General features: G+C 42.2%; 1 protein-coding gene across 1 annotated transcript in view; it reads right to left on the bottom strand.

Annotated features, from left to right (window-relative positions):
• ZDHHC13 (zDHHC palmitoyltransferase 13) overlaps positions 1-17,577 on the bottom strand; it is a 265,540-nt gene that overhangs the window by 69,486 nt on the left and 178,477 nt on the right. The window contains exons 11-13 of the mRNA XM_078684239.1: positions 13,948-14,072; positions 12,574-12,636; positions 9,264-9,357 (exon numbers count right to left, since the gene is read on the bottom strand). Coding sequence (XP_078540365.1) covers positions 9,264-9,357; positions 12,574-12,636; positions 13,948-14,072 — 282 coding nt within the window. The remainder of the gene's footprint in view (positions 1-9,263; positions 9,358-12,573; positions 12,637-13,947; positions 14,073-17,577) is intronic.

Genomic DNA, 17,577 nt, shown 5'->3' on the forward strand with positions numbered 1-17,577 from the left:
GGATTATCTATTGAGGTAATGCTTTAGGAGTCAAGTAGACCATAGTGATGGTGTTTTGGACGATCACCTAAAGCGAAAAATAGCTGCCAGGTAGACTTTAATGGAGGCGTGTGCCAGACCCATTGAGAAAGGTATAGAAGATAAGCTAGAATCTCTTCGGTGAAGAGGAGATGGGATGTACATTAGCTCTTTGGCACAATATGCAAATTCTTTTCCACTTGAGGTGATCTGTTTTATTAGTACTGTCTGTCTGATTGAATGTTCATGTGCCAAAATTCATTGTAATCGGAAGCCAGGCTGATAATCGTAGTGACTTGGGGTTTGGATGCAGAACTTGTCCCAGGCTCATCGTCAGCCGCAAAGTGATTGGTTTCTGTTGAAAGTGATGCTCTTGAATGAGGATGATTAGTTCCGTGAACCTATGCTGGCACGGCCACATTAAAGACTGGAGAATTATCCGGCAGGGTTCGGTCTTCAACTTTCAGAAGAATTTTGGGAGGAGACTCATCAGAGGAAAGGTGTATGCAAAGAATCTGGACCTTGCGATCGAATATGCATACCCCCACGATCCCAGATGAGGATACTAGCTTGTGAAGAACTGACACTTCCTGTTTTGGAGAGTCGCGAAGAGGTTCAGGTTTGGTTTGTCCCACCGGAGGAAATTCTGATATAGAATTTGTTGATCCATTTCCCAATAATGGCAATATGGTTTTAGTCTGCTCAGAGTCTCTGTTATAGTGTCTTGTGCCCAGGTATATGTTCTGTACTTTTTTGATGGATGGACCATTCCCAGATCTGTTGAGCTTCCTTGGATAGCAGGTGAGATATTGTGCCACCTTGCTTGTTGATGTAGTGTGTCATGGTTGTATTGTCTTTCCAAATGAGTATTGCCGAATTCTGTTTCTGAGAAGGAAAACTTGTAAAGCTAAATGTACTGTCTTTACTTTGAGAAGACTGATGTGGAATCAGCGATGAGAAGGCAGCTATTTGTTGTTTACCTGCAGATCCTGCAGGGAAGCTCCCCACTCTTTCGGGAGGGGAGAGGGGGGGCCGGCCGAGCACTATGCCAGGAGCCGGTTTTGGTTCCCAGTCCGGCCCTGGCTGCTACTGGCGCTAAGCACTTTATAAAAATGTGAGGGGTGGATGTGAGACCAAAGGGGAGCACCCTGAACTGATGATGGCAGACGGCTACTGTGAACCTAAAACATTTCCTGTGTCTTAGATGGATAGTAGTATGAAAATATGTGTCCTGAAGATTGAGGGATGACATGTAATCTCCTCGGTTCAGGAGTTGCAATATATCCTGTAATGCAACCGTGCATAACAACTGTTTGTTGAAATATTCGATAAGGTTTCCTAAATCCAGAAATGGTCTCCACTGCTTTGATTTCTTTCGAATTAAAAAGAAACTGGCAGAGAAACCGTTTCTCTCTTGGGTAGAGGAACTCTCCCTAAAGCACCTTTCTGAGCATGGTTTGACCTCCAACTTGAGAAGTTGCAGATGTTTTTGGATGGAAGTCTGAGGTGGGGTTGAAGGAGGTATCTAGATGAATTTCAATGTGTGGCCAAATTAAACCTGGTCTAAGACCCATTGGTTCATTATTTGTTTTGGTTGTGTTGCAAATGAATGGTTCTTATTCTTGCTACGCTCGATGGAAAAAACAAGGGATTAGCCAGGGCCTATAGGGGGTCATTGACGGCGGCTGGTTTCTCTGCCTTGCTGTCCTGATTTACCCCTTGGAATAGGTCTATACATGGCCACTGATGTTTGCTGTCTTTGCTGGTATTGAGGTCGAAAATGTGGACTAGTCGAGGAGTATGTTGGGAAGCAGAACTGTTGGTATCACCCTCTATAAGATGGCTGTCCTCTACTTCGATCACCCAAAAAAGGGCAGCTTTTTATATTTTAAGTTCCCCTATAACTTAGCAGTGTTTTTATTCATTTTTATGGCCTGGAGAGCATCACCGATATTGTTTGTTCCAAACAGGGCATCCCCAACTTAAGGCACATCTAATATCTTGATCTAGACCTCTGGCCTGAAGAAGGTAGCTTATGAGACATCCCTGGCGTCTTAACATTGTTGCCACAGCTAGCCATCTGAATCCAGTGGTGCCAATGTCCATGGCATCATGAATAATTTCGGACGATGTACGCTCACACTTTGGTAAAACCTTCTTAGCTTCACACTGTGTCTTCTGGAAGCTTGTACAGGTATGGGGCATTCTTAGGCCACATTTGCCTAGTATATTGTTCTAGTACAGCCAGGGGATTTGCTGCTTTCACTGTAACCGCCGGCATGGAAGAAAAGCGCAATATTACAGAGGCGCCTACCTTATTTGTTTGGAGGTGCTGATAATGGTGTGGAAGGATTTCTGTCCCTGAGCTGTGCCGCCTGTGAAACTACAGAGTGTGATTGGGGATGTCCTGTGTGACATGCTGGTGCATCCACTTGGGCTTTATACTGTTTTTTATCGAGACATGGTAACACTGCTGCAACTGTTGCTGGATTTCTCATATCTTTTAGGCCCTCCACCCAGATGTAATCAGCAATAGGCATGTAACTCGCATGTCTTCGAAAAGGTTACTTGAAGTCATAAAGCAAGCTGTACTTTTGTTTTGCAGGCAGCGGCAGTTCAAACAATCACGCTGCTCTTTCTAGGAGGTTGTAAAAACCTCCTATGTCCCCCAAAGGGGAATCCACAGGGGGTGAGGTTGGAGATGACTGTGCTTGCAATTCATAATCATCCAATTCATAATGAGTTTTGTGTAGTTCACCTGCTTCCCTTTCTTCTCAGATGCGGTGGGATCTTGTAGCTGTACCACTTGCAGAGTACAATCAGCCGATGTAAGTGTAGGCAATGGTTGTAGATTGTACAGTAATTGGACTTACTGGTGTTAAAATATATATAGCAGAAGGCAACGTCTTCTGTAGTCTGATAACCTGATTTGTATGTCTGAACCCAGTGATGACAGAAGGCACAACACTCCTTTCATACTGTTCTTCTTGGTAGTGTTCTTGGGGAGCATAAAATTCTTGCTCATATTATTCACCCTCATTGTATTCATTCTCCTGATTTTCAACATGTAATTCTGATAGGCTGTGTGCAGCTCCAAAGGGAGCGTCATCCTCAAAATATTCATCATCTAGAAGACGAGATGGTAGCCATGAAAACACCATACTTAATGTTGTGTGAGAAGGCATGAGTACCTTTAACTTTTGTTTTTTAATATAGCTTTGTCCTTTATCGTTGACAAATGACTGTGAGCAAGGAAGATGATGATCTTGACTTTGTTGTAGACAGGAGAACTATTGTCGACGGGAGTGCTGGTATCTTCAGCAGCGTCACCGATTAAGTGGTCATGTGTATCGTTGATGGTATATATAGGAGTACGGCTGGTCGACGTTTAGGTCCTCGATGACGAAGAGGCTGCAGTCGATTGACCGGATACCATCTAACCTCCTTTTAATTTTAAAAAAAAATTGTTTTGTGAATCCATATGTATTAGTCTAGGACTCTTTTATGAACTTTGATCATTGCACCAATTGTTATTAATTGTCTTTTTAATTGAATTAAAAATGTATATTTTTTGAAACCCTAGTAGTTTGTTTGTTCACTCTATTGTGTTACCGTTTAAGTCTATGCCTGGGAGTGTTAATTTACATACATGCAGTCGATATGGTGATAGTATTTTAAGTGGATGCCGTCCACGTATTTTGGTTGCTGCATTTAGGATTATACAAAAAAAATTAACTGCATTGTCCTATTGTCCTTTACTAAAGATTATATCAGCAAAATTACTACCCACCTTGATATATGGCTGTGAGGTATTAAACGGGAAAGATGCGGAGATAATTAATAACGTAGTTGCTAAAATCTACAAGATCTTATTTCGCCTACCGAATAATGCCTCGCAAGCACAGGTGAGGTTGGAATTTGGGATAAATAACCAGCTGTATGCAAGAAAAGGTAAAGTTCTTAAAGTATGGAATCGTATAAAAAATGACCATGGAAACCCAATGTCCCAGATACTATGGCAAGAACTCAAAGACAACCGGAAATTGCAAGCCTGGGCCTACGTAAATAAAGCAAAGGAAGAATTTGGTGTAATACCACTTTGGAAGAATACAATTACCCAGGAAAATTTCAAAAGAACAATTAACAAACTGACTAATCAACTGTTGCTGATAAAAGACAAAGAGATATTTGTAAAAAGAAGACACGCAAGGCCAATTATAAATGGATTAAAAAAAAACAAGCCCAAGAATATCTTGAAACATCATGGTCGCAGCCAACCAATTGTTAGAAATGGTTGGGCTCTTAAGCTCGCTGTAAGATAACAAGACAGCAATGTGCGCTGTCTAGTAGGAGACCAAAAAATTGCAATGTGGAATGTTGCAAATAATGTATATTCTACATGTGCATGCTATGAAGACATTATTATTGTACACGTATCTAGGACCCTATTTAAATATTCCCGATTCATGCCCTTATGTGGTTATAACAAAACATATCCTTATAAAGATAAATAACGGTGATGGATCAAGCCCTGATCTTTGGACTGGGTAAGAGTGGTCTGCTTAATTCAGACACTCTGTTCATCACCACCCCCTTTTCTGTATCGTTTTTGGCCACTATAGGTGTGGCAGGGTATACTCAGACATGAGTCCCTTTCTCACTGCTCCATCAGGATTCAAGCAAGCCGGGCCGAAGAGGCTGAAATGCCAGAAACCGGTCCCCGGTAGCTTGTCTCCTTTCTGGTGAAGAATTGGCTTGGTAGTTTGGTCTGCCCTGTTCCCATGATGCACTGGGCCAGGGACAGACTAATTTGCATATAGCCAGGTTCTGAGCTGGGATGGGGCAGTGAGATAAATAACGGTGATGGATCAAGCCCTGATCTTTGGACTGGGTAAGAGTGGTCTGCTTAATTCAGACACTCTGTTCATCACCACCCCCTTTTCTGTATCATATCCTTATAAAGGCATAATAATCCTATCCATATTTAGTCATAGGCAATGCAGTCCAAATACGGCAAGGCTACTCCCATAGACTCCTAGAAAGTACAACGCGTTCTTTAAACAAACCAAGCCTCCAGCAGCCCGGGAATTCCCCCTGCTTTTGTTTTGATTTGAACAAGAACTCCTGGAGTCCAGAAAGAACTTTAAGTTCTTAGTGACGTCTTATGTCCAACCTTACGTCAAACTCGGTGCCTTCCAGGTATAAATATACCAACGTTTGCCTTAAGCAAACACACGGTGGTTTGGAGCAGATCGGCTATCTACTTACCCGAAGCCCAGCTGTAACAAGAGCCGCAGGAAGCCGACCGTCCCATTGACGCACTGAGAGAGACGCTGTCTTTTCTCCTGCCGAGAAATCCAGCTCCAGTGTTTCCAGTCACCCTTGCGGGTTGCTGGGAAATCAAGTCCTGAGAAAGAGATACAAGACCTCCTTCATTCTATAACCAAGGTACGGAGCTGATTAGATCCTTAGAGAATTCTTGATTCAGATTCTTGGCAAAAACTAACTTAACTTAAACTGCAGCTCACTTACTCCTTCCCACGTACTAGGCTTAGGTTAGGTACACCGGCGTAGGCGTATCTTAGAAGCACCAGTTGAGTAAGTTTAGTCAATGATTTTATGTATGTATATATTTTATCCATTTTAAGTATCATATGGCTCAGAAACCATATCAGTGCTTTTACAGTATTATTTCATAATACTACTTTTTCTGTACGCACTTACTTTATAACAAGTATTGCAATTGTGGCAATTCACTTCTCTTGCACAAGAAAGAGGACTGCTCAATAAATAACTTTTATTAAAAACGCCCGTCTCTCTATTTCTCTGCACTCCTGGTGAAACTAAGCATGTACGACTGACTGAGTGAAATAGCTGTCTATTGTTTTCACACGACTCTGGAGATATACTCCTTGTTCTGGAGGGAGCAGAGTGGTCATGTTTATGCGGTTGTCAGAAACTAATCCCTTCTTGTCTAATCAGGAAAGTTAACTCCTTCCTGTTCATTCGAGAAAGTTTCTAGTGACCTCTGAGCTAGCTGGCATTCATAATTAAGTCTAACATATTCAGTAGAGACCTAGTCGACCTCAGTCCTACGTCTAAACTATCGTTTATGTTATTCCAATGCGCAGAGCCTATTGGGAATATAGGAACTACACTACATTATGAGTCTACATCTAGTGAGCTACAAGATAGCAAGTACGGTAGGGGCATGCATAATATACCCCATGTAATACAGACTTCAGCAGGGATTATGAAAAAAGGAGTTATTATTCTATTACACTATTCTAATTGAGGCTGTCAGTGGCAATGAGATAAATACCTCCCTATCACAATATACTCATTGGCAATAATATAACCAACACAGCTTTTTCTTCCTAAATAAGGCCATTTAATCTTCAATTTTTGAGATAGTGTTTTTTTTTTAATCTGAATCTTTGCTATAAAAGGATTAATGAAATCATAGATTTTCACTTCCACCTTCTATCCAGTTTTTTCGCTGTGCTGCAAAGAGCCGTATGAAAGTGTTAAAAAATCGTTAGTCAGGTAGGCCTGAATCATATACCTAAGCCATGACACAATGACCATGCTGAAGGTTGCAATATGTTTATAGTGCGGCTGCCATCACCATCAAGCCCAGCACATAGGTTTAGGAGTAATTGAGGTGGCTGCACAAGAGGTTGCACAACTTTCTTACATATTGGCTATAGAAAAGTCATCATTTTTGCCCTGATCACCCCCATTTTCTGACTGATACTGGTGGTTACTGACTCTAAAACTGCTCAGGCGCTCTAATAACCAGTCCCATTGGCTAGTGCTTTGTCCATAAAATTGTATGGTGTTTGGATTTAATGCACTTAAGGGTGCACTGTAGCGGTGTCTAGTGTTATTTTAAAGCCAGTCCTGCCTTGCATGCTGCTTTTAAAATAAAATAATGTCCAAATTCTACTTTGGAATTATAAGCAGTTTTAAAGTCTTTAACTAACTATTTATTACATATAAGTAACCGCCAAGGTCTGCCCTAGGTGCCCCAACGGTAGGGTCCCTGTTAATTAAAAGCAGGGACATTACAAAATATGTTTTATACGCCCGGGTGAGGGAAAAACCGCCAATTCGGTGCTGCTATTTCCATAGGCTAACATGGTAAGGCTTTATTTAACTTCAATATAGTATATTTTTTGATTGTAGATAGCTAGCAACATGATTCAAAGTATCCAAATAATAGTTACAATAAATCCCACAACTTGCCAAGGTTGGCTATATTATAACTATTACAAAAAAAGTAGTTTTAAGATTTTCTTTCCAGTAGTTATCTAAAACCGACCTGTAGCACCCTCTTCTGAATAACAGCCTTTGATAGCCGGAGCTTAGCTGATGCCTGATTAGGTGTTAGGAGGCCTGGGGCTGAAACAATAGAATTGTGTGGTGTGCAGAGATATGCTGCCTGCATATGCTAAGACAGGAAGTAGGATGGGCAGCCAAACTGGTCTTCAAGGGTAAAAGCACAGACCGCACAAGAACCAGGCCCACCTCCACTACCTGCACCCCCAGCCTAATGGAAGCCCCATTAATTAGATTAGGAGAGGTGTTGGAAGGGGAGTGTAGGGAAAAGTTAGCCACACCTATGGGCTCGGTTAGTCAGACCTAAACTTCGAGTAGCGATTTTATCCATTTTAATTTTTGCTCAGATGTGCATTCTGGGACAGGAAATATGCTACACTTCCCAGGAAGGGTTCATACCAGACGGAGGCAACTTGAACCCTATTGGTTGGGAGTACGCCTCCTCTTGAAAGCCTGGATTGAGGAATAAATATGGAGGAGCTGCACTGCACCTCAGATCCCTGCTTGGAAACATCAGAAGAAGAAAGACTGCCCTACTGAATCCTTGGGCTGTACAAGGAGAGGACTACACTCAAAAGGACTACACCTGCTGCACAATCAAGGCTTCACAAAGAGAGGACTTTGCCTGGCTTCAAAAACCATAAAGTGAACTACCTGATCAGCAACAGGAGGAAGAGTGCTAGAAGAAGTCACTAAAATCATCTCCAAAAAAAACAAGCCTCGCTGAACAGCTTCACCTAGACTTTCCTGGATTTAGCAAGTTCACTGTGGGAACTCTAGTCCCCAACCCAGAGAGGCAAATCAAAGCTTTTGGACTCTTGGCTGTTGTTGGGGACCTTCAATGACCCCCAAAAGACCTTCCAGAAGCAGCTCTGGAAGTCTGGAAACATTTGGGAATAAGCTTGATAAGTTTACTGACCTCGACGATGAGAGTCAAACCGGGGACGTTGAGCCGCAACTCGCCCTTTTAAAGGTTGTCGTGCTGAAAGTTCTGGAGCTCTTCAACATCAAGGACAAAGACCTCCAGGGCTCACCGACGCCTCGCGCTGCAGCAAGCCATCGTCATCTAACTAGAAAACGGCTAGGTCAAGACTACCACTTGACATCAGAGAAAAAACTCCAAAAACCGTGACTAAAGGCAAAGCTAAAAACTTGACCTGTCCCAACCATTTTTCGTATCCGAACCATGCTCCTTCACGGTCAGCTAAAAACTATGACTTGATCTCAGTCCATCACTATCAAACATCCACAGTCGGCACTTTTGTCACATTTAGGCGCTAGAAAGCACATTTTTGGATTTAATCTTTCAAAAATAATTTCTCTGGTTCCCTACACTGGGATTTGTTGTTTTGGTGTCCCTTTCAAGAAAAAAATATTCTCTATAAAATATTCTCTATTATAAATTGGTGTTGGATTTTTATTGTGCGTTGTGTTTTACTGATTACTGGTTTAGCGATATTCAATGCTTTACATGCCAGTCTCCTTAGTTAAACCGGACTGTTCGTCAGCCAGGCTACCAAGGGTTGAGCAAGGATGAATTTATTGAGACTCGACCCGACCGGATTTGTGATTGTGGTATTGTTTCTAGCTGTAGGTACTTACCTTAACCTACTAATAAACCACCCACCAACACAGGCAAAGTGAGTGACTTCCATGCATGCTGTCATCACACTCATTTGTGAGTGAAGCGATAGTCATGGATAAAAACTGCATTATAGGAGAATGTCTGGGGAGGTCCATGATCTGCGTTACTAATTCCCATATCACACAGGCACTACTGATGCACTAAGATAATGAGAACTAAAAACACAGGGAAATAAAAAGAGGTATCTTTCATGGAGCTGCCATAAAATAGACATTTTGAACAGAATGCGGTAGCTTCCAATTCTATAGCTGAAACTTACCAATGCATCTCCCAGTCCATATACAGTGCTGGTCGTACCTGGCTACGCATGAGTTACAGTTCTGACAATGCACGGACCGTAGCGGCTTTTTTACCTGTGAAGGAACAATGAATGAAGAGGAATGAATAACCAGATGTGTCTAAACATCATGTGCATCTGTTTATACTACCTTCAGAAGTCTTCATTTTCACAATTTCCTTTAGTGACAAATCTTGAATTAAGGTGGTTCACTTTGCAAACATTTTTGGATACTCAAATACAACTGAGGTTTTTAAAAAGGCACTTGTAGTTCTCAATCCCACATAATAATTCACAAAAGCAGAATAAGTGGAATCTTTGAATTGAATAGGGCACTTATGAGCGTGAAAAAAACTGCCACATGGTGAGTTTATGTAGGAATTGCAAAGGGTTAGTGCCAGGAAGCAAGCAATGCAAAAATCATTACACAAACAATTACAAATCTACCAGTCTGTGACTATTCAATAATATTCACACATTGAAAAAAGTGGCAAAATTATACCCGAAAATGTATGGAATAACAGTGTACCTAGGAGGGAAGGAGGAGGAACCATTTAAACTTGATTGGAAGAGAGGTGTAGGAGAAATGGTTTCTACACAGAGAAAAGGATACCGGTGGAAAAACGTAAAACGTGCAGATACACTGACAACTGACTGACTCATGTGGACCTTTCCTCCAGTGGATAATCCATTTTGCCTTTACAATGACCACTCAAGGGGAACAGTCTCATTTTCTAAAGTCACAATCTATTGGAAATGTAGGCATCACTAGGGGAGAGTATCCCTTTTTTAAGTATACGTTTATTAATGTGCACAAGTGTTTAGTTGTATACACTTTTAAAAAGGAAATTATACTATATTAGAGCTATTTATTAATGATATCTGGTTTCATAATAACATTGGAATTGAAACAGAAATGCTGGGATGTCTAGTACTATTTTTTTACTTGTGCTACACTAAGCCTCAGCTCGTACTGTAGTCTATTTTGCAATAATTTGGCTGCTACTTCATAAGATTCATTGTGTGTTTATATTTCTTGTTAACACCACACAGCAAAATGTGAACGGTTTGTTTTGAAATTACATGTTCTCCCAGAACTCCTTCAGATACTATTCAAGGCTCCTTGTGCCTGCTCACTGTAGGCCCTTCACTTACAAGTCTTTCCATTGTTTATGTAACCAGATTTGATTGGCCACCTACAATGACAGCAGGTCAAACGGAGTGCCTAATTATTCATTTAGTGGGATAGTGCTAAGATGGTGTATCATATGTTTTATAATGAGGAATTTTGATTTGCTGTTACATTGCTACATTTGCTCAACCCTTGGGACAGCCCAATTTCCATTGTTTTTAAAGGTGAAAGTTACTATAAAAGACTTTCAATTTGGGGGTGAGCCATATCTTTTAGGACTCTAATATGGATGCTATGAATTTATTTGCTGATTTGGTGCACATTTTGCACTTAGCCTATTTTTCTGATTGTGTCCAATTCATCTGGTTTATATGCTATAAAAGCATTCATGGCAGATGAATTCGGAGCTGATTATTTGAGACGGTTATATTGTTTGTCTTTCTACAGTGTACTTTAAATGCGCCTTTGTTGTTGCCCTACTTAATGGGCTCAAACTCCTGACAGACCTGGAGCCATGTCTGAACTGGGGTGGCAGAGTGGGCTAAAGAACGGTGATGGATTAAACCCAGATCTGTTGACTGGGTGTGAGTGTTTGATTGGTTCAGATGCTCCGTCCATCACCACCCCTTTTGTACCGCTTTGTTTGCCATAAGTTGGCATGGTATGCTCAGACGCGAGTCCCTTGCTCACTTTGCAACTGGATTCAAGCAAGCCTGGCTGAAGACGGCTGGAATGCCAGAAACCGGTCCTAGGAAGCTTGTTTCCGGTACAGGGAAGGCATGGCTTGGCAGTTCGGGCTGGACTGTTCCCATGAGGCACAGGGTCAGACTGATTTGCATATGGCCATGTCTGAACTGGGGTGGCAGAGTGGGCTAAAGAACGGTGATGGATTAAACCCAGATCTGTTGACTGGGTGTGAGTGTTTGATTGGTTCAGATGCTCCATCCATCACCACCCCTTTTGTACCGACCAGTGTAACCAGCCTGGGGTATGCATCACAATTTCCTTATGCTTCACTTCCAGGCTCCTTTCTACGTTTCCCTTCATTATATTTGGAACATCTAAATCACTGTCTGCACCTGGCTTACAGTTAAATGGGTAGCAACTGTTTAATGTACCGTACAGCGATGAAAAACGTCCTTCTCTATTCCCAGCAGAAAACGTGTCATCCCTTCTCTTGTCTTGGCAATATGGTGTGAGGTGGATTCCCATTCTCCATCTTGTTTGGTTCTTCTAGGTCTTCGACCAAAATGCACAGACATAGTGTGGTGAATACGGCACATTCAATATTTTTATCTGCTTGCCAAAAGCCTTTACTTGCAGGATAAGATGCTGCTTTCACGGGTCACAAGCATGTGCTTTTTCAGGGTAGACAGTGGGAATACTACTTAGTGGGACCTCAGGCAATGTTTGCCCCCACTGAACCTTTTATGCATTTCATAAGCCAGTTTCAAACACAAAATATGAACGAAGCTTCCTAATTGAGAGAACCTCATTAATTTCTTTGTGGTACCAGAACTAAATTTAATATGCGCAAAAACTAAGTACTAGTGTTTAGGAAGCGTTTTTTTAAGACACTAAATTAATTTCTTTCTTCTACGGTTGCACATTTTATATGTAAACTGTTTTTTGTTGCTACTAACTGATAAACTGCTATTACTGTATGATTCTTCGTCTGTGCTTCATTAATGCATCTGTTTTGTAGAGTGCTTCCATGTGCTTTAAAACAAATCTATATTAATACTAGTTTTCCATCCGTTTCTTCCTTCTCAAAGCATCTTTTCGGTTTTAAGTATACATGAATCTGCTATTTTTGCATCACTTGTTATATGTTTGTAAAACGTAGCGTTCTAGTGTATTGGAATGCTCAACAAACTGTTGGGATTCCAGAGCTGAGTGGGTTGCCACTAGCTTGTGACGTGTGTACAAGACTGCAAAACATTAACAAACAATTCTTGAGTCGTTCAACTATAAACAAGAAGGTAAAAACTGCATATTTCTTAAGGCCATGTAATAAGGGAAGAAATGCAGTCGAGCTTTTCCAAATCCGAGTTTGTGGAGCGTCAGGATAGAGTCCCAGACTGGACCAGTGCAGCCGAAGCTCTAAAGGCTCAAAGCCAGCAGTGCTCTGAGACCGAAAACCAGCAATGCTACACTTACCAGGCATGACGTGCAAAACATCCTGAAGTCCAAGCAGCCGGCCTCAGCAAGGGTAACAATGGTCTGAAAGGTACACACAACATTTATGTTTTCATGTCTTTTATCAATGTATAAAACAGACATTACAGCACGTAGCACCTGTGGTAAAAATATACCAAGACAGAGCGTGCAAGAAAGATGCGTTTAGATAATTCTAATAGCACATTTTATTGTAAAAACCCATTTACTCTGCTGGCAGATCTAGAGGGCAATATTATCCGAGTGCTCTGGCACACCTGAAAGGCCACACACATCACATTTCTAAGCACAAACAAATAAGATGACAGAACACATGTCTATCCTTCTTAGATTATGAAACAATGGGAGGAGAGAGTATGCTTGGCTTTCTTTGGGATGCAGGTGTTTCTCAAACTTCACTTGTGATAAGAGGTAGGGATATATAACCCCATATCTACTCGGCCCATTTCATTACTCCACTCCACTCTACCTGGCAAGCATTAGTAAGCATCACAAGACACTTAGCGGCACCTGTGCCCTTCAGTTTCTGTTCCTTCTATTCTCCCCACCCCTCTCACCTTCAGTCCTTTACGATTGTGTTCCTCCTAGACATAGTTATGGCTTTCTACCACCATCTCCTTGTTTCAAAATTAATTTTATGGGGACACCTCCTCCCTCTTCTTAGGCTCAAATATCAATATTATTAACCCCAAGTCTCCTGCCGCCTACCACATCACTTTACTTAGGAACAAAGAACAGCAGGACATGTACACACATTTCCTGTATACTAGAAGTAGTACAACACTGGCCACGCAATTGGTTTTCCTCCGCACACTGTCCTAACTTCATCAAAGATGGGAGAAGCAGATGTGGACAGCGTGGGTGCCAGACTTACCAAAGCATCTGACAGGAAAAATGATATCCGGAGCTTGGGATGTATCCCAATGTCAGAACTCCACTAGCTGGATGGGGCACATGTCACCCTGAAGCCAGTGCAGCAAGTACATGATTGTTTTCAATCACAAAGTCAGCTTGTAGGCTCCAACTATTGAATGTTGCTGGTAAGTGAATGAGCTACTGTGATATGACATTGCCCTTGTTATAACATATTACACTTGACTGATGTTTTTGTCGTATGACACGAGCATTTGGATACCTTCAGTCACAAATTTATGATAAAACACATTTAGGTAAAACACCCTTCCACCATTACTAGGCCACAGCAGACCATGTCATACAAGTACAAAATGTAGAAATACAAAATAGAATCATGGGAAAAACTTCAATATATGCATTCCTTACATACTACTTGCTGACGCAGGGTAAAAAACTCAAGATATAAATCTTTTTCTAGTTTTTATAAGTAAATATATTTACCCGCTTCCTTTCTTCTTCCGACGTCTTGATAAATCCAGGGTCCGTCCTCCAGGTCTTGTAGAAAAGGTAGAGAAGCAAGGAAGTGCTGAGAACGAATGGGATCTGAAAACCCACTTCGGCCAAATGTGATGTTCAAGTTAAGGAATACACAAACATTTTAAACAAGTCTACTCCTGGATACCCAACACAGTAAAGACCATCAATATTAAGCTTAACAGTGTTCATAGAGGTACGTTTCCCAGTGGCATCCAAAGTGAGAATAAACAGATCTGGGAGATATACAGTGATAGGATGGTGGTATAGTATTGGGGAGTCATTTGAAAGCAAAGACAGGTACTTCTGGAAAGGGGTGTGTTTAACATGATTATGATGCTTGTGATCTAGGATGGATATTGGGAGGTTTAAAAGAGGTCTGGTGAGAACTTTAATAAGGTACAAAGTCATGGGAGAAGCCCTAAAAGCCAGACTACAGCAGAAGAAGATTTTTATCAGGACTAACACACTGATCAAGTTATTGTTTGAAGAATCAGGTGGAGAGGGATAGCAGCACATCTTGCAGACAGTAAATCATTGAAGATTGTCAAGATGGCCTTAGAGATGGTTTTAGAAAGTTATCTTGCTATTGACTGAGCCTGATATGGTGTAGGTATAAGAGTAGACTTGAATATGCCTGAAGGGAATGGGATGGAAAGGAGACATCTTGGTTCTATGGCAAGGGGAATGTAACTAATCTCATCTTGGCATGGTTTAGCATTAGTTAGCATAGGTCCAGTCAGTACTGGATCCCTGAGAGGCATTCAGTTATGTCTAGATGCGAGTCACCGAGTGGAATGTGAACATCTTGTGGGTGGAGGATGAGAGTATGCAAAACTGTTCACCAGCTTTTTGAGAATTGACTCAATTTGGGAAGGAGGAGGAAGAATAGGCCGCAGAAAGACCCACTTAATGAGTATTAATTAGGGAGATCACAAATTGCGACCCTTTGTGACTGGCTACAAATAGAAAGATGCTAGCCTGAGAGGTACATCAGACCATCTTCCTGTATTTGGAAATGGAGAAGTATGTTTAGGTTACTGCCTACAACACACAGCAGCTATCTGGTTTGCTAAAGACATCTTGGGGACAATCAGAAAGTTGACTTCGGAATGCATTCTTGTTCTGATCTTTTGACACATGCTGTGCAGTCAAAGATAGAGGTCAATGTCAGGATGTGTCTTCCAGAGTGTTTGGTGTTTATTTTTCTTTCTCTCACTGCGGCCAGAATTTCCCCGCAGTGCTGAGGAATTCCACAGGTGCGCGGTTCGGAAGGCCCCGGCTGTGCTCTGCACATGCCCACCATGATGTCAGAAGGCCGGGGGCCGAACATGCTAGCACCATACTCTCCAAACATGCGTTCAGCCGATCAGTTTTTAGCCTGTACCGCCTCCCTCCTGCCCCTGAGTCCTACGAGCTAGAGCCGGGGGACGCTACTTTAAGGCTTTGGCATCTGGACTCTGGAACTCGCCCCCTGTATCGATTAGGGGTCTTCAGAATTAACCAACCTTCAGAAAGGCTACAAAAAGCTGGTTATTCCTGGTCTACCTCGCTCCCTCTGCTCGTCTGCGGCAACTTGTACCTGGGTAGCGCTGGGACGCCCCGTCGCAGGGTAAGCCATACGCTGTATAAATCCTTTTAACATAGTATAACTCTATACTGGATGCCACTGCCCTCTAGTCAGCACCACTCTACTGTATTCTACGCCTTTCTAATATACTCTGCACCACTGCACTCTATGTCTTTCTACTCCTCACCACTCTTCTCTATGTTAGTCTACTCTACCCACCTCTGCTATGCACCGCAGCACTGTACACCACTCCAGTCTATGCCACTCCAATTTTTAACAATTTACTCTACAATACTACTCTATACCACTCCACTCTATCCTGCATAACTCTACTTTACGCCACTTCACTCTACTCTGAAACAAAATCCTTTATGCCACTAAACTTTACGCCATTCTACTCCACTCTGTGGCACTCCATTCTACACTACTGCAATCAACGCTGCTCCACTCTACTCTACATCACTGCGCCCTACACCAGTACTCTATGCCACAGCACTCTACTCTGCACCACTTTACTCTACCCTGCACCACTACACTTTCTCTCTATTCAGAAATAATTTACTCTGCGCCATTTCACGCTATTCTACTCTACTCTGTGCCACTGCACTCCATGCCACAGCACTCTGTGCTACAACACTCTACTCTAAACCATTGTACTCTACGCTAATTCACTCTACACCACTTTACTCAAAAACAATACACACTACGCTACTGTACCTACGGCAACTACTCTGCACTATTGCACTTTATGCCACTTTAGTCTACAATATTATACTCTGTGCAACTACATTCAACGTCCCTCTACACTATTGCGCACTACGTCACTGCATTCTACATCAATCTATTCTGCTCCGCACCACTGTAATCTATGTCACTGCACCACTCTATGACACTGCACTATACACCAGTGCATCACTCCACTATGCCACTGTAGTCTACCCTGCACCACTCCACTCTACTCGGCACCACTTCTCTCTATGCCACTTCAATTTAAGTTACTGCAACACTGCATGCTCCACCACTGAACTCTACGCCACTGCACTCTGCATCGCTCCATTCTACGGCACTGTACTCTACGACAATCCACTCTATACCGCTGTACCACTCTACTCTATGCCACTCCACTCTACTCTGAAACCATCTCTACCCTGCACTACTCCACACCACAGCACGTCACTCTACTCTGAAACAATCTACTCTACACCAATGTACCCTATGCCACTGCATTCTATGCCGCTCTACTCAACTACAATCAACGCTTCGTCACTCTACTCTACACCATTGCGCTTTATTCTGCATCACTATACTCTACCTGCACCACTCCACTCTACTGTGAAACAATCTACTCTACACTAAGGCACTCTATGCAACTGCATTCTACGTCACTCTACTCCACTCTACGTCACTGCACTCTATGCTATACCACTGTACTCTAAACCAATGCACTCTACGCAAATGTACTCAAAACAATGCGGCCTACGTCACTGCACCTACGCCAACTATTTTGCACCACTGCACTTTATGCTACTCTACTCTACAACATTCTACTCTATGCCGCTGCACTCTAGGACACTGCATGCTACGTCACTAAGTCACTGCACTGTATGTCGCTACACTCTAAGCCACTCTATTCTATTCTCCACCACTGTACTCTATGTTACTGCGATCAGCACCATTCTACTATGCACTCTACGACCGTGCACTCTGACACGCTACTCTGCATGACCAATCTGCACTACTGTACTCTATGCCACTGCACATCAATGCACTTTATGCCAATGCATTCCACACTACTTAACTCAAACCCAATTAACCCTTCACCAATGTACACTGCCCCACTTCGCTGTAGGCTACTCTACTCCACGGCACTCTATTCCATTGTACTCTTCTCTATTAAACTATGCTCCACTGATGTTCTACTCCATTCTATGTCACTACACTACACAACTCCACTCTACAAAGCTCAACACAATTCCCACTATGTCACTTTACTCAACTCTATTCAATGACACACTACTAAACTCTAC

Source organism: Lissotriton helveticus, chromosome 3_2, assembly GCF_964261635.1.
Source record: "Lissotriton helveticus chromosome 3_2, aLisHel1.1, whole genome shotgun sequence".
NCBI lineage: Eukaryota > Metazoa > Chordata > Amphibia > Caudata > Salamandridae > Lissotriton > Lissotriton helveticus.